This window comes from Pelodiscus sinensis, chromosome 23 (assembly GCF_049634645.1).
Source record: "Pelodiscus sinensis isolate JC-2024 chromosome 23, ASM4963464v1, whole genome shotgun sequence".
NCBI classification, from domain to species: domain Eukaryota; kingdom Metazoa; phylum Chordata; order Testudines; family Trionychidae; genus Pelodiscus; species Pelodiscus sinensis.
The window spans coordinates 2,218,403-2,235,979 of record NC_134733.1 but is presented as its reverse complement, the minus strand read 5'-3'; the positions used below and the strand labels follow the sequence as shown (position 1 = coordinate 2,235,979).

The 17,577-nt window shown below is 58.4% G+C and overlaps 1 protein-coding gene across 3 annotated transcripts in view; it reads left to right on the top strand.

Annotated features, from left to right (window-relative positions):
• The first annotated feature begins 3,010 nt into the window (after positions 1 to 3,010).
• EPHA8 (EPH receptor A8) overlaps positions 3,011 to 17,577 on the top strand; it is a 150,749-nt gene continuing 136,182 nt past the window's right edge. Inside the window, exon 1 of one of the 3 annotated variants that reach the window (XM_075906310.1) lies at positions 3,011 to 3,233. In XM_075906310.1, the coding sequence (XP_075762425.1) occupies positions 3,158 to 3,233 (76 nt within the window). In that variant the 5' untranslated portion in view covers positions 3,011 to 3,157. The remainder of the gene's footprint in view (positions 3,234 to 17,577) is intronic. The other 2 variants (XM_075906309.1, XM_075906308.1) reach the window with 2 other exon arrangements.

Sequence of the window (17,577 nt, the reverse complement as noted above, 5' to 3'; positions counted from 1 at the left end):
CCTCCCGCTTCGTCAGCCGGCACTCCGGGCTTCTGTTTGTCTGAGCTCCGATTCCAGCCCTCGCCGCTAACCAGGCGCAATTCCGATAAGATTCTTTTTAATATAAAGGGTATTAACAGGCAGCGCGGCTGGTAATGACAAGGGAGAGGAGAGCGCCAGGCCTCGGCAGCCCTGCCTGAATTAATCATGCGCTGATTGAGGCGCCTGCCAAGGCCCCGCGCTCCCTGGAGAGCCCACCGGAGCAACGCCCGGGGCCCGGAGAAGGGGCAGCTCCCTCGCTGGGGGCATTCATGAGAGGAGCAGGCTGCCTCCTCCCTCAGGGAATTGAAGGCCTGGGAAGGGAGCTGAGCGCACTCAGCAGGCACCTTCTGGGGCTCACGGGAGCAGCCGAGCTGGCGGGCCGCCCGCACTGCCGGGGTGACTCTCCCCCGTGACGGCGGCAAGGCCCCCAGGGGGAAACGCCGGCACTTCTTCCTCTCTGGCAGGAGCAGCTTTGGTGCAAGCAGGAGCCAGCCTGGCAGGGGCACCTGGGACAGGCAGGGCGTCCCCGAGCCCAGCTAGCTCCAGCCGGTGGGAGGCTCTCTGAGGCCCCTGCAGGCTGGGTGCAAGGGCAGCGCGCCCCCACCCTGGAACCCAGCCAGCTCCTGGCCTGGCCTGGAGAGGCACGTTGCTGCCTGCACGGGCGCCGCGCTGGCAGAGGGCGGCGTCCCCACAGAGCCCCCGAGGACCCTGCTCAGAAATGGCACTTTAGCCTGCTTGCACTGGGAGGAGGGGGGGGGGCTCACGCATCTCCCTCGGCATCCTGGTAGGGAAAGCTCCAGAGCAGCACGAGGCTTGTTTTCATTTAAGTCTTGCCTTTGCCCTGATGAGCATGCTCATGCAGGCTGCCCCTTCCACCCAGCCAGGGGGGGGGGGGGCTCCTTTTGCAGGTCTGCTCCTGACAGAGTGTGACAGAGGCCAGCACAACCGGGAGAGCTCACACTCTGAGGGCCCCACGTCGGATCCAGGGTGATGTGGGGGCAGGGCTGCCACCAGCAGCAGGGAGCGATCTGGCCTCAGTCTGCTCTGCTCCGCCTCTTTCTGGCTCCCCGGTCCGTCCCCCGAGCAAGGCTGGACTCCCGCAGGTTGGGGTGGGGCGGGTGGGGCCAGACTACTTGCTGCTGCCAGCCCCAGGCCCCTGCGAACCCCCCAGGCTGTGCTGGACCCTGTGCCCCTGGAACCACGCGTCCTCCAAAGCGTGGAGCCTGGGGCCGTTGCCCTGGCTCTGCGTGGTCCAGTTCTGGGTCCCACCCAACATCATACAAGCCTCTCAACTCCCTAACAATCTTCCCCTGGCTTTTCCCACCCACATTCCACAATGCTCAGGATCACTCCCAGGCCCTCTCTCCCTAAGCTCCTCTGCTACCCTACCCTGCTTCTGAGCGGTTCAGAAATACATTGCTGTGCTGCACTTCACAGGACTGCTCAAAGTTCTGCATTGACATGTCTAAAAAGGAATCAGTCACAAAAATTGGGATGGTTTTTGGCTGCACTGTTACAGACATTCTGACTGACAGGTACTTTGAAATACACTCCCCAAATAATTGGAATGGCAGGTTCATGTGGGGTTATTTTGACAAAGAAAGTATGCAGAATGTTGCAGAATTTGTATAAATGTCTCTGGGGCAAGAAGGAACTCCCTGCCCCGCAGTGCTGAGGCAGGAGGGATCAGCCCTGCCCCTGACATTCGAGAGGAAGAGAAAGGTTTTGGTTATCAGTAAATGAGCTGAGCTGGCTGATGGCCTGCTTGTCCCCCTGGGTGGCCATGGGGTTACTGCAGGGTGAATTGGCCCCAGACTCCATAAAGACGTAATGCAGAGGGAAGAGCTGAAAAGCCGCCCCTCCCTCATGAGCAGCCAAGCGACTCCTCAGATTGCTCCTAAAGACTCGTGTTCCATGAGACCAACCCAGACTGCGGCAATGGCCAGGGAAGGTCCTAGAAGAGGCACCGCAGCCACGTGCTGAAATAGGCTGAAAATAGGACACTAATCATTGGACTAAAGATCCCAGCCATTCCCTTCTCTGGGCTTCCCAGCACTCCCTGTCCCCGTCTGTGCCTGTCTGTCGTGTCCAAACTCTTTGGGATGCACATTAAATACCATGTCACAAGTCGAGGGATGGGAATGGTTAACTTGTAAGCAGCATCCTTACCAGGTGATGCTTCCTGGTTATGGTTAACCAGTGGCCCAACGGAACCAGAGCAGTCCCTAGCACCATGGGCAGGGGCGCTCTAGTGGGGCCACAATAGCTCCTGGCTGGGGCTGGAGGCCGGGCCCATCACGCCTGTTTAGGTGGCTAACCAGCTAAACAGAACATTTAACCGATTAAACGGGATTTTCCATCCCTGGTCACAACTGGGATTGGCCCTGCCGTGGGCCTTCTAAGGTCTCTTCCAGCCCTGTCATTCTACAACAATGCATTCAATCGCTGCCAGTGTCGCTGCAGGTACTGGCCCGGGGGGCACGTGCCAAGGCCTGGCAGCCTGGTGCTGGCCCTCGGGGCTGCAGGGAGAGCACAGCAGGTACAGGCTGGGGGTGGAGCCTGGGAGCCAAGGGTGGCAGCGGATGGCACGGGCTGGTGTTCAGGGCTGCCAGGCGCCAGCGGATAACTCCCCCTACACGCCCGCATGGCAGGGCAGCTCCATGCACAAAGCTCTGCCCGAGCTTCCTGGCACAGCGGCCTGGTCTGGCATGGAGCCCCGGCCGGGGGAAGGCCCCGTCTGCTCGGCGGGCGGGCGGGGCACCCCAGGAACAGGGCAGCGGGGCTCGCCCCGTTTGATCAGCCGGGCCAGCTAAGCCGCTGCTCCTAGGCCGGCAGACGCTGCGCTTGAGCGCTACCGGGCACCCGCCTGCGCAGGGCTCCGGCCAGGGCTTCCCCGGCTGCCTCGGGCACTGGCAGCGCCCTGCCCTGGGACGGGGCAGGCGGGGGCTGGGGCCGCGGGCGCGGGGGTCGCTGCGGGGTGCGCGGGGGGGCGGGGGGAGGCCGGCACCAGGCAGCCGATTGGCTGGTGGGCTGTGACGGGCGGCTCGCTCCCGCCCCCCATGCAGCCGGCCCGGGAGTGCGCGAGCGGAGCGCGGAAAGTGCCGCCGGCTTGGCTGGGCTCTGCCCCGGCCGCAGCATGGCCCGGCCGCCCCCGCCCCCCCTGCCGCTGCCGCTGCTCGCCATCGCCGCCTGCGCCGCGGCCGCCAGCCAAGGTAGGAGCCCGGGGCCGCCCCAACTTCAGCGCGGGGACCCCGGGCACGTGCAGCCGGGGGCGCTCCCCGGGGAATGGCAGCGGCTCCCCGCCCGCCCCTGCCCGGCTCCCGGGGCTCGGCCGCCCTGCCGCCCCGTCCCGCTCTGCACGGCTGCGCCCCCGCCGCACCTGGCGCCTCCCGCACCTGGAGGGCAGCGAAGGCGCGCGGCGCTGGGGCGCTCCGAGCCGCCGGGCCCCCAGCGGTCCGGGGACTTGTCGCCAGCTCCCCCTGGGGGAGGGGTGGGTCCCTCTCCTGCTGGTGGGGGGGCTGCCACCCCGACTCGGGCTCCACCTGGGGCCAGGGGCTCGGAGCCCGAGCGGGGCTGTTGGCAGGGTGCTCACTTGGCCCCGCTAAGGTGGGTCTTTCTGCCGGGGCAACATTCCCTCCCAGGGGTCAGCTGCCCCCCCTCGCCCCAGGACGGCCTGTGCGCAGGGCCCTTCCCCTGCTGAGCCAGGTCTCAGAGTCCCCGCCCCAGCGGCTTTAAGAAGCACCAGAGCCGACAGCTGAGCACCCCGCTGGGTTTGCCAGCTGGGCGGGCTCTGCGGCCCCAGCCGGCCTCGCTCCTCCCTTCCCACGTTCATGCCCCAGCCCTGTGCCCTTCTGTGGATGCACCGTCTGGCAGGACCCTGCCCCCTGGCAGATCCAGAGGCACCAGGCCGTTGGCGCTGGCAGGTTTCTCGCTCACACCGCTCACTTCTCTGGGACCAGGGGCTGGGTCTGCCCTGCTATGGACTGCCCGACGGCCGCATTCCTCTGGCCTTGCTCAGCCCTGCCGCTTGCTTGCACTTTTGCCATGATGGAGAGCCGTGCCTTGGTGCTGCGGGACTCGCGCTGGAGGAAGGGGACTGGGTCGCGGGCGGCTGGTGGACGGGCAGGCCTGGTGCTGGGCAGTGCGGTGTCTGTGATGCTGTGGGCAGCAATACGGGGTTGGTGTGGAGGAATGCCAGGCAGAGTTCAGCCTGTTAGGGTTGGACTGGGCAGCAGATTGTCAACAGTGAAAGCACCAGGCAGTGCTGTCTAGTGGTGACCCCAGGGTCATGCTGACCAGTGGTTTGCTAGCAGCACCATGGCTACCCCCGGCCCTCATGCTGCAATATGCTGGTTTTGGGGCAGGGATGAGTCCGTGACACCAGACGTGCCAGTGGGGCCTGATAGTAGCTGGCAGTAACGTCTGTGTTGCCCGAATCCGAGCAGGCAGTACGTGCAATGCCGGGGCTGGCACAGTGCCAGGGCTACAGGGGGCTGGGATGTGCCTGCAGTGGGCAGAGCGGTATGCGGGGCAGGTCCGTGTCTGGTGCTCAGAGCTGGGTAGTGATGGGGAGGGGTGAGCGCACGGGGGGCTGTGCACGGTGGCGCAGGGTTCTGGTGCGGCATTGGTCCCGGGCCATTGTGGGCAGCGTTAGAACTCTGGCAGCTCAGTGCGGAGGGGCAGGGGCGCATGTTTGGCCTCGGGATGGCTGGTACGTAACTCACATTCAGCTGCAGTGTAGTCCTGCTCCCCTGGTACCCTGAGCCAGGGCCATTGAGGGCAGGGACGTGCTGCCTGCGCATGGGGAAGTGATGGATCCATGTGCCAGGGCCACGGAGGGCAGGAGGTGCCTGTGGTGGCCAGTTCGACTGGGCAGCGGAGCCTGGGGTGTACAGGGCAGGGATGGGTTCGTGGGGCCTGGCCGATGGCTATGGGAGGCCTGGGTGGGGTTGTGGCGCAGGTGTGTGTGGAGCCAGCACTGCACTCGCTATGGGGTGGGTGGCTGGCATGGTAGTTTCCTGCAGCTACGTTATCCAGGGAGGAGCAGGGTCTCAGAAGGAAGGTTATCTGGGGCAGAGGGAGTTCCCTGGGGAGAAGGTTACCAGGGTGAGGTTAGAAGGTGCGGGGGTAGGCCTGGCAGGGCCAGATTGCTTAGAGAGAGAGAATGTCCCGGCTGGTTTTCATTGCCCACGTTTTGCTGCTCGGAGCCCTCGGGCGCCCCTTTTCTGCCCCCCGCCGCCCCATTGTTCAGCTTCAGTCGTAGATAGAGGGCTTGGAGTGGTTGGTATCGTAGGGGCACTGAGAGCCACTGAGCTGTAGCCCGTGTGTCATGGAAACCCCCGCGCGTGAAGTGGTGTCCGTGTAAATAAAATCACAGACTGTTCCAGAGCTGCCCCCAGTTAGCTCTGTCTCCCTTCCTGTGACCCCATCCTGAGCCAGCCCTGTCGCCACAGACTTCCCAGCCCCCTTCCTCTCCCTCCTACATCCTGCCGCTCCCATCGCACCTCAGTCCAGCCCTCTCCCGCCGCATTCGTCTCCCCAGGCCCGTCCCAACCAGGGATTTCAGTCCCGTTGAATTAGTTACCTGGTTAAACGGGGCGAGCCGGGGACTACTCTGGCTGGAGACTTGTTTCTGGGACTGGTCACTCCATGCTAGGACCTGGCGTAAACCTAAAAGTTGGAAAATGCAGCCGCAGAGCAAAGAATCCTTCTCAGTCACATCAGCACCATTAGCTGAGTGTTGGGGGGTGGGTGGGCACACACTGGGGCGTGTGTGTGTGCGTGCGCGTGCGTTGGGGTATGGGCATGTGCTGTGGGGGGCACATACTGGCGTGTGGGTATATGGGGGCGCACGTTGGGTGTGGGTGGGGGGGCGCATGTTGCATGTGGGGGGATGTGCTGTGGGTGTGGGGGTGCCTGTGTTGGATGTAGGAGGACGTGCGTTGGGTGTGGGGGGCACAGGTTGGGTATGGGTGTGGCAGGGTGTGCGTTGAGTGTGGGTGGGAGGGCACACTGGTAGGTGTGTGCATGTTGGGATGGGTGTGGGTGTGCGTTTGGCAGTGTTTGTGTGCGCGTGTTGGGATTTGTGTTTGTGCACGTTGGGTTTGGGTGTGGGTGCGGGAGGGTGCATGTGTGGGCATGCATGCATGTGTGGGTGTGTGCTGGGGATGGGGTGTGTGGGGAGCGCACGTTGGAGCTGTGTGTGTATGCAGAGGATCTTGTGTATGTTTGCGTGTGTAGGATGGAGAAGCTGCCTCTGTCTGCTCTTCCTCCTGTTCCACCAATATCTAACAAGCCCCCTCTTTCCCAGAGGGCTCCTCCCTACGGGTTCAAGGATTCTGCTTAAGTCTTGCAAAGACTGAGACTATGTCTACACTACGGGATTTTTCTGAAAAACTCCACCACGTCCAGGGTACACATCTGCTTTTTTTTGCGGAAGAGCAGATGCGCTCTTTCGGAAGCCCTGTTTTCCTCCTCCCATGAGGAAGAAGGGCTCTTCCAAAAGAGAAAGCTTTTCCGAAATTGGGCCCAGTGTAGATGGGCCACATTTCGGATATGCCTCTTCTGAAAAAATTGTCGGAAAAATGTACGCAAATTGTAGTGTAAACATAGCCTAACAGGAGTGTGTAACTTTATGTCTGTCTGGAGTTCTCTGAGCGAGGTCCCTGCAGAATCAGGACGTGTGTGTGTGTGTGTGTGTGTGTGTGTGTGTGTGTGTGTGTGTGTGTGTGTGTGTGTGTGTGTGTGTGTGTGTGTGTGTGTTGGGGGGCTGATATTGCTTGTTCAGTAATGAACTTAAAACAGGCTGTTTGGGGAAGGCAAGTTCTTTTTCTGTGGTGCTGGAAACGCTGACATTTCAAAACTCATTTTTGTTCCAAGTCAGAATAAAAAGCCAAAATTTCCCAGAGAACAAAAATTCTGAACATTTTTTGTTCAGCATCATAGACCCATAATGTTTTAATGACACAAAATGTTTTGTTTGGATAATGTGAAAATATTATATATTCTATTAATAGTCAAAACGAAATGAATCCAAATGAGAGAGCTGAAATTAAACATTTTATGTTATTGAAACATACTGTACCGTTTTGCCCTTTTCAAAATGATATAAGACAGCTGCAAGATTCAGTTTGACTTTCCCCTATCAAACATTTAATAAAAAATGACATGTGCCTACCAAATATTTTGAGAAATCTGCATGTTCCTATGAAAAATTGTTCTGTCAAAAACTGTTCAGCCCACTCTACTTACAGTGTTTCCTCTAGGCGGAGAGCGACTCCAAGCCCTGCGTTCCTCAGCTCAAGCTTAGGAAAGATCTGTCAAAGGCACGGAGTCTTTCAGTCCAGCAGAGGTGTTTAAAGGGCTGGCTCCGTAGCCATGGATGGGTTTGCAATAGATCAGCGTCCCCTTGGTAACTTTGTCGAGGGCATTACGCTGACGGCTCTGTCTGTGCAGGCGGGTGCACACACACATCTGTTGTCACTCGCCACATAGCTTATGGGCCCCCCCCGTGTGCACGTCCCTTGGCTGCAGGGAGAGATTTGTAAGTGGGACACCTATATGCAGCCCCTGGACAGCTCCACCGGCTGCCCAGCTTTTGCTCCAGTAGGTCGGGTTCTTGGTTAGGCTGAGAGAGGATTTCGGGTTTGACTTTGACGCTCTTGTGTCTCGCGCTGGCCTGTGTGAGCAGAGACTGCACGTTGCTGCTGCGCGGCCGGCTGTGTGCTAGTGTCATGGGCACCGACGCGAAGGGGGAGAGCTGCACGGGAACGGGGGGTACATGAGCACCCACTGCCTGGCTGCCTGGGGTCTGTCTTAAGCCAAGGTCAAGCCACCAGGTAGGAGGGCCAAAGGGGGATGGGCAGAGGTGTAAAACAGTAAAAGCCACAGAGAAGCCTGGCCGGAGCCAGACCATCCCCTCTCCCCTCCCCCTCCCCGGGGATCAAGATCCCAGACTCTCCATCCCCGGAACAGAATATGGGAATATGGTCGCAAGGTGTGAGGCTGTCACTGGGGTGCGCCCTGCAGGGGTATTTCCGCCTGCTAAGGATGGGAATAGGGTAACGGCACACGGCGTAAGGGCTCTGGGGTGTGGGGGCAGAGGAGGGCACGCGGGGTAAGGGCTCTGGGATGTGGGGGCAGGGGAGGGCACGCGGGGTAAGGGCTCTGGGGTGTGGGGGCAGGGGAGGGCACGCGGGGTAAGGGCTCTGGGGTGTGGGGGCAGGGGAGGGCACGCGGGGTAAGGGCTCTGGGGTGTGGGGGCAGAGGAGGGCACGCGGGGTAAGGGCTCTGGGGTGTGGGGACAGGGGAGGGCACACGGGGTAAGGGCTCTGGGATGTGGGGGCAGGGGAGGGCACGCGGGGTAAGGGCTCTGGGGTGTGGGGGCAGAGGAGGGCACGGGGGGTAAGGGCTCTGGGGTGTGGGGGCAGGGGAGGGCACGCGGGGTAAGGGCTCTGGGGTGTGGGGGCAGGGGAGGGCACGTGGGGTAAGGGCTCTGGGGTGTGGGGGCAGAGGAGGGCACGCGGGGTAAGGGCTCTGGGGTGTGGGGACAGGGGAGGGCACACGGGGTAAGGGCTCTGGGGTGTGGGGGCAGGGGAGGGCACGCGGGGTAAGGGCTCTGGGGTGTGGGGGCAGAGGAGGGCACGGGGGGTAAGGGCTCTGGGGTGTCGGGGCAGGGGAGGGCACGCGGGGTAAGGGCTCTGGGGTGTCAGGGCAGGGGAGGGCACGCGGGGTAAGGGCTCTGGGGTGTGGGGGCAGAGGAGGGCACGCGGGGTAAGGGCTCTGGGGTGTGGGGGCAGGGGAGGGCACGCGGGGTAAGGGCTCTGGGGTGTGGGGGCAGAGGAGGGCACGCGGGGTAAGGGCTCTGGGGTGTCAGGGCAGAGGAGGGCACGCGGGGTAAGGGCTCTGGGGTGTCAGGGCAGAGGAGGGCACGCGGGGTAAGGGCTTGTGACGTAGTGGGGGTACTTGCTGGGCTGTGGTGACCCCTGCTGTCTGGAGCAAGACCCAGCAGGGAAAACCTCGCTAGGCAGAGGTAAGGCCAAACTTGTTGAACCAGTGGCCAGACACCCCCCATGGAGAGGAACAAAGGAAGGTGGAATGCTGCCCTGACTGGGGGGCAGGGCTGGAAGGGAATTTAGTTAGTTACTGTCTGGGGGTATGTCTACACTACAGCGCTAGTTCGAACTAACTTAGTTCGAATTAGTTAATTCGAACTAAGCTAGTTCGAACTAACGCATCTAGAACTAAAAACTAGTTCGAATTAGCGTTTTGCTAGTTCGAACTAGCAAGTCCACATTGAGTGGACTCTGAACAGGGCTAAAGGATGGCCGGAAGCAGTGCCGGCAGGGCATAAAAGGAGGACTTAGAGCATGGAGATGCTGTCTCAGGCTAGCCGAGGGCTGCGCTTAAAGGGTCCCGACCCCCACCCCGGACACACAGTTCTAAGGGGTGCCCCGCTTGCAACGAAGTTCTGGCTTGGAGTGCCCTGAGTGCCCACACTGGGCACATCACACCACTCGGCCATCAGCCCGGCTGCACTTGCCGCAGGCTGCCATCTGGGGAGAGGGAGTAATTGGGGGGCTGCAGGAGAGCTTCCACCCCCAGAAGCCCGCAGAGCCAGCCCAGTCCTCCCCATCGGGGGCTCGTACCCCATTCCTCCCTCACCTCCTTCCACTTACCCTTCCTTAGCCCCCCTTCTTATTGATGTACAAAATAAAGATAACGTTTCTTCCAACATTGACTCTGTCTTTATTGAAAAAAAAACTGGGGGAGACTGGGAAAAGGAGGTGGGAGAGGGGAAGAGAAAGTCTGGGAGAGGGGAGGGCAACTAACATGATCAGGGGTTGGGAACAGGTCCCAGATGAAGAAAGGCTACAGAGACTGGGACTGTCCAGCTTAGAAAAGAGGAGACGGAGGGGGGACAGGATAGAGGTCTCTAAAAGCAGGGGTTGGGTAGAGAGGGTGCATTCAGAAAAGTTCTTCCTGAGTTCCCATAAAGAAGGACTAGAGGACACCAAAGGAAAGGAATGGGTAGCAGGCTTGAAACTAGTAAGAGAAAGTTGTTGTTGTTGACAAAGCAAATAGTTAACCTGTGGAACTCCTTGCTGCAGGAGGCTGTGAAGGCTACAACTAGAACAGAGTTGAAAGGGAAGTGAGATCAAGTCATGGAGGTTGGGTCCATGGAGTCCTATTAGCCAGAGGGTAGGAGTGGTGTCCCTGCCCAAAGTTTGTGGAAGGCTGGAGAGGGATGGCACGAGACAAATGGCTTGGTCATTGTCTTCGGTCCATCCCCTCCAGGGTCCCTAGGCTTGGCCGCTGTTGGCAGACAGGCTACTGGGCTAGATGGACCTTTGGTCTGACCCAGTACGGCCATTGTAAGCTCAGTGGTCCTGGGTGGCCAGGCTGGCAGCTCTCCTGCCCTAGACGGCCACTTTCCTGTGCCTAGTGCGGAGATCGTGGACGAGGTCCACGATGTCCGCACTAGCCCAGGAAGGTGCCCGCCTCTTGCGGTCCAGGGCAAGCTCCCGGGAGCCGCCAGCCTGGTCCCGGCAAGAGGGGGTGGGCTTGGGGGCATCGGGTGGGTGGCTATGTGCCGTGCCAGGTGCAGGGTCTGCTAGCTGGGTGCTGGCAGGCTTGCACCTGGCACGGGCACCGTAGCCAGCCCGTGCCCCTTTAAGGGGTCTGGGGCCGGGAGGGGGGCATAGAGTTTCCCTGGTGTTGGCCAGAGTGGCCACCAGGGAAACCTGGGGAGGGCTAGCCTCCCACTAGTTCGAACTAAAGGGCTACACAGCCCTTAGTTCAAACTAGCTAGTTCGAACTAGGCGTTAGTCCTCGTAAAATGAGGTTTACCTAGTTCGAACTAAGCGCTCCGCTAGTTCGATTCAAATTCGAACTAGCGGAGCGCTAGTGTAGCACCTATTAAAGTTAGTTCGAACTAACTTTGTAGTGTAGACATACCCTGGGAGATGGAGGAGAGCCTAGGGAAAGAGGCTGGAGTTTAGGGGCCCAGTCTCCCCCATCTCAAGGGGGCCTGAGGCATCCTAGCCCAGCTCTGTGACCAGATTACATCTGTGCTGTGCTGTATCCTGGAGAGGCAATAAACTTCCTCTATTCCACCGGCTGGTGCAGTCTGTTTGTGCCATTTCGGGGTGCAGGAGACGGGGGACCCCAACGCGCCGTCACAGGGCTCTGGGGTGTGGGGGCAGGGGAGGGCATGTGGGGTAAGGGCTCTGGGGTGTCAGGGCAGGGGAGGGCACGCGGGGTAAGGGCTCTGGGGTGTGGGGGCAGGGGAGGGCATGTGGGGTAAGGGCTCTGGGGTGTCAGGGCAGGGGAGGGCACGCGGGGTAAGGGCTCTGGGGTGTGGGGGCAGGGGAGGGCACCCGGGGTAAGGGCTCTGGGGTGTGGGGGCAGGGGAGGGCATGCGGGGTAAGGGCTCTGGGGTGTCAGGGCAGGGGAGGGCACGCGGGGTAAGGGCTCTGGGGTGTGGGGGCAGGAGAGGGCACGCGGGGTAAGGGCTCTGGGGTGTGGGGGCAGAGGAGGGCACGTGGGGTAAGGGCTCTGGGGTGTGGGGGCAGGGGAGGGCATGCGGGGTAAGGGCTCTGGGGTGTCAGGGCAGGGGAGGGCACGCGGGGTAAGGGCTCTGGGGTGTGGGGGCAGGAGAGGGCACGCGGGGTAAGGGCTCTGGGGTGTGGGGGCAGAGGAGGGCACGCGGGGTAAGGGCTCTGGGGTGTGGGGGCAGGGGAGGGCACGCGGGGTAAGGGCTCTGGGGTGTGGGGGCAGGGGAGGGCACGCGGGGTAAGGGCTCTGGGGTGTGGGGGCAGGGGAGGGCATGCGGGGTAAGGGCTCTGGGGTGTCAGGGCAGGGGAGGGCACGCGGGGTAAGGGCTCTGGGGTGTGGGGGCAGAGGAGGGCACGCGGGGTAAGGGCTCTGGGGTGTGGGGGCAGGGGAGGGCATAGGGAAGCTACCGGGAGCCCGTGGGCAGAGTGAGTTAATGCAGCCGGGGGGCAGGGGCGGAGATGGGGCACTTGTAAAATGTATCAGGGGAGAGGGACATGCTGGAGACCAGTCAGCACTGGAGAGCCATGGAGAAAAGAGAAAGGGGAAGAACCGAATGATCGCTCTGAAATAGCCGACAGATGGAACTTTGACAATCTGCCTCCAGGCAGAACAAGAGGGGAAAATAACCTGGTCAGTTAGTGACTGAGGAAGAGCCTATAAAAATAGCGATTGACAAAGAATAGGGGCCACATTATCTCATCTGGTTTTAGTCACAGATCCCCACTGATATAAATCTATCTTCCAATCTGCAGTCTGCTTCTAGTCTCTTGGCATAATCGCACCCGAGGTGAGGAAGCGTTTGGGTGGGAGGAACGTACACAAATGAGCCGTCTGGGATGAAATGCATGCTGGGTATTCAGAGAAACAGCAGAGAAGCTTCCTTTGCTACTGATACTGCAGCCTCAGTGTCCCCAGGAAAGTGTTAGAGAGACGAGGTGGCAGAGGCCCTCTTTTTATTAGACCCATTTCTGATTTCGACTTCTTCAGGCCTGGAAGAGTTGCTCCGTCACAGCTAACCACCAGGCCCAGACTGGTTCGCGGGAACAGTTCACACACACGTCAGGGGACCAGTGGAGGGGAAGTGGCCCCGTGGCCCCTCCAGTCCCAGGGGAGACGGGAGGGGGAGAAGACAAGACCAGCGCTACTGACAGTCGTCTCTGAAAGGTGGCGAGGTGCCAGGAGCTTCAAGACCCTTCTGTGCTGGGCTTCCAAAAAGGGACGTTCCTCCCGGTGATTCCCACTGTGCAGACCTCCCCTGTGAGGCGGAGAGCGGGAACCTGCGAGACAGTGACCAGCGGATTTGCTGAGTTGCCCGATGGGCTTTGCTTACCCGAGCAGATTTGCACAGAGCTTTGGGGCTGGGTTTCCAAGTGGTCCTTTCCTTCCCGCGGCTGGGGTTGCGTTCGCAGAACTCAGCGTCGCGTGTGCTTTTGAAAACTTGGCTCTTTCTTGTGGGGACATCGAATGGCCCTCAGCTCAATAGAGAGATTGTTTCATGGACTCCTCTCCCTCCTAATCTTCCACTCGTAATCTCATTAATGTGCTCTGTGCTCAAATGGAAAACAAGGCATTGGATAATGTAGTCAGTATGCATTATTTTGTCAGCTCAGCTTCCAGCAGTGAGGGGGGACCCAAGGATGGTCTGTTAAATATCTGAAAGAGAGAGGAAATGGCTTTTCCAGCTATAATGCCTTGTGGATGTACAGTCATGGTTGGCATTTAGGAATAGGGAAAATAGCAAAGATTTCCTTCTTGTAGATTATTCAGGACGAAGTATTAGTGCAAAAAAGACTTGTAAATATCTGAATAAAAAGTGTGGATTGGCTTGGATAAAATTTGCAAACTCTTTTAATTTGTTTTCGATGATCATTTGCAGGAGTGATTTTTGTTTGTTTTATTTTGTTGTTTTCCGTTTGCAAGAAAGTTTGGTGGAAAACGTGTGTAAATATATGGGGGTGCAGAAAGGTTCATGCTGGAATGGGACCTGAGTGGATCTTGAAATCTCTTTAATTTATTTTCTCCTGGTCAGAATATTTTCTAATGCTGGTTCAAAATCAAAACCAAATGTTTACAAACATTTTGGAGTATTTTTCATCTTGCAAGATTCAAAGCTGACCTAGTTTTCAAGATTTTTTTTCACAGCTCTTGTTTTATTGAAATGGTTGTTAACATTTGTTGTGTACTGAAAATCTAGTTTTTGGTAAATGACAAATGTGGATATCTATTTTGATGAATATAAAAACATATAATGATAATTGTAAGTATAAATGCAACTTATGGACAAATTAAATTAATTACCAAAAGTGTTCTATTTATGGGTTATCAAAATCCCAGTTTTCAGTAAATGAAAAATGTGAACCACCATTTTGATAATGAATTCAATATTGTTTCTTTTCAATTAATGTGAACAGTTTTGCAAAATAATCTGAAAAGTTGATAGCGTTGACAAATTTTGGAAAAAAAGCATTTAAGAGGTTCTTTTTCAGCAGGAAAAAAAAATCTTTTCCAATGAAAAAATTTCAACCAGTTCTAAAAATTCCATCTTAAGCATAGAAGCTCCTCTGTGGGGCAATCAATTGCACTCTGACTACCACCAAGTACTCCATTGAAGATGTAATCAAAGCAAATAGTGGACAGACTCCAAATAGACAGAATCGCATTCACGAGATGTGTCCTTCCTATGATTATGAGTAACAAATGTATTTGGAAAAATTCAACATTTCTCAGTGACCAATCCACAGGCGGGGAGAAGTGACGAGGAGAGAGACTGGGGTGAGCGGGCCGATCACAGGAGGACTACGAGCTAGCACTATGGTGTCTGTGGAAAAGGCAAACATAGTCCCAGGATGTATCAGGCAAGGCATTTGCATAAGAGAGAGCAGTATTAACGCCATCATGCCTGGCACTAGAAAAGCCCCCTTTGGAACACTGAGCATTCTGGTCACTCGCCCTGGTCTCCCTTGGCCAGGGAGTCCCCCGTTTTAGCCACATAGGACACGAAGCTGTGCCGCCAGGAGTCACGCTCTCCGGGATCTGCCGTGCTCTGCTGTGTTGGGGCATGTTCTCTCTGAGCCAAGTCACAGCACTATTGGCCTGGCCGTGCCTGGGTTCCAGAATGGGGGGGGGAGGGCTTCTGACGCGCAGCCCGTTGAACTGTAGTTTCAGCTGCTTGTAGACGTGTAACGTGGTTTTTGTTTCCCTGTGGTCAATGATTTAGGTTAAAGCGACAGGGCCCGATTCTCTGAGTAAATTCCCATTCCATCATCTGTAGCCAGTGGACTTGTGACCCTGTGTACTTTCCTCTCGAGGTCACCTTTTCGCTCTGTTCTCCAGGCAGGCCAGGGCCCCCCGGCTGTAGCAGTAGTTTTGTAAGCGAGGGTTAATAGCTACATCCCCTTTCTAGATTAGAAGTTGAGAAGGGGTTTGTGGTGGAATCTTCAGCTGGGTTGGGGCACACAGAGCAGCCAGACAGGGCTGATAATATGAGAGTCTAAAAGGGTCCAAAACGCAGTGACCCAGCCAACCTGACATCCTGACCAAGGAAATAGAAGGCAGTGGTACCTGACCACAAGTTCCCATTTTTCCCACTTCGGGGGACGTGCCCAAGAGGCCGTCAAGTGACCTTTTTGTGCATATTCTAAAGGGTGTCCCAGTTTAATCATCTAATCAAATATGTGCACCCACAAACATCTTAAGGGGCAGAAATCTGGTTTTGGCCTTGAGGGGCTACAGGCGACACCAAAAGGCCTATAAGACCCTATGGCAGTGGCTGTGCGGTGGGATTTTGCTTCCGCGTTAAGGGCTTTCTCTTTGAGGTTTGTCTGTCTCAAATGCTTTCCTTGACTTATTCTTTCTAAGTTTGCTCTGCTGTCATACCCTGCGTCACCCTTTCACTAAGATCCTCATCCACCGGCAGACGGAGGCTGGTCCTCCCATGCCCGGCTCTCCAGGACGGTGTATGCGGGGACGGTAACTGTATTATTCCAGGTAACTGTAGCTGCCTAATTAGATAATTACAGCTGCATGCTCAGAGTGATTGAATCCATCAGCTCGTTGCCGTGTGTTCTGTATTGTTGGCGATCTTAACATCAATGGAATAAAAGCTGCTTTCTCACTGCTGTGGCTCCCCGGACCTGCCTCCGGAGCTCTCACCCCCTGGGACCTGGGCGGACGACAAGCCTAGGACCTTCAAGCCAGCCCCACGCACGTCCTTATTCTTAACCCTGGGCGGCACAGTGGGGGCTGAGCTGCCTTGCGCCGTTATGGAATGTGGCTTGCAACTTCCCCAGGCAGGAGAGCAGGTTGAAAAGGCCAGGGCTCCTGCGAGTGGCAGAGGGAGAGCTGAGAGAGCCCATGGATATCTGCATGGGACGTTACTAAGAGCTGCCTACTGGGGAGATGGGTTCCGGGCAAGAGCTACGGACATTGGGAACCGTGTTCGTGCTGCACGGGCAACGCGAGAAGAGCTGCAGCTCTAAGAAATTCCCCTAGTTGGAATTTCCATCTTGAGACAGCCTGATCGCATGCAGGCGCGTCCTGAGGGGGGCTGGCAGATGCACTGTGCAGGCATTACTCCCAAAACGGAGCCTCAGACACGTTTACCAGCAACAGCCCTGAGGCATGAACCATTTTCTGCTCTGCCTCCTGCCACGCCCCCCCCCCCGACAACGGCACAGCCTCCAGCAACCGCGGCGCCCGCTCCAGCATGTGCGTAGCGAGGGGGGTGTCATTAATGCTGCACCATGCCTGCATCAGCCAGACTGGCAGGCCGGCTCCACTTTATGGACCTGGAATCCCATTCTGGGAGCTCCTGCCCCTGCAGAACCCATCCCGGGGCACGCCCCATCCTTCCGCTCTCCCCTCCCACGCCTGCCCTGGCACCAGAACTCTCTTCCTGAGAGCGCCCACCCGCTAACCCCCCTGCACCCACTGTCCCCCAGAGCTGCCCATCCCACCGACGAGCCATGTCCTCCCCTGCTGACAGGGCAGGTGCAGCTGGGACCCTCCGCCCCCCGGCAGCTCTTCCTCGCTGGCTCCATGCTCCGCAGTGCCTGTCCTCTCCCCTGGCGCTGGGGGATTCCTGCTGCCTTCCTCACCTCAGGCCTCCAGGCCCAGAACCCCGGAGGAGCCCACCAGCCTAGCCCAACCCTTCCTCAGCCAGGGGAAGCCGGAGCCCTTCAGGGACATGCTGACGAGCTGGCCAGGCCGGCAGAGCACAGCCTGGGGTAGGGGGACAGCTGGGCAAGGCGCCCGCGTGTACCTTAGGGATGTTACAGATCGGTTAATTGACTAGTCGATTAACCTCATTCATTCCTATTGGTTACTCGACGGCTCTGTAGTCCCTGGGGGCGGGGCCAGCAGCCAGCGCACTCCAGCCTCATTCCCGAGGAGCCCCCCCCGCCACTCCATGCTGCTGCCCCTGGATCAGAGGCAGCAGCCCCTGTCCGGGCGGGGTTTGAGCTCTCATGCTCGATGGGAGCCAGAACGGAGCCAGGCTGCCTGCCCGCCTAGCTCCTAATACACGTTAAATGCAGAGCCGCAGTGGGAAAGGTCCTGGACTAAGCTGGGTTGCTGGCCAGCCTGCTAAAAATGTACTGGCTGGGGGCGGAATGTGTGGAGTCTGTAGCGTTAACCGATACGCTTCTGCTAATTGGTTAATGGGTTAATGGACTCCACTATTACATCCCTAGCCTGCCTTGGTCAAGCCCCTCAGAGGCCACATGCTGCTCCGACCCCTTTGTGGCTGCAGTGTTCAGCGTCCGCCTGGCTCTGGCAGTGCCCTGCGCAGCACCCAGCTGGTCCCAGAGTGCCAGGCCAGCGGGCGCATTGGGAGTGTGTTGCTCCGGCCAGGTCGCTGGCAGCTGGAATGCCTCGGCCCTCTGGAGCTAATCGGGGGCTCTTCTGCCTGAGTGAGGCCGGCTCTGGAGTGCCCTTGCCGCAGGCTCGTCCATCTCCTGTACGTGGCCTCGAGGAGTGGGGGCGACACGTTTGCGATTCACT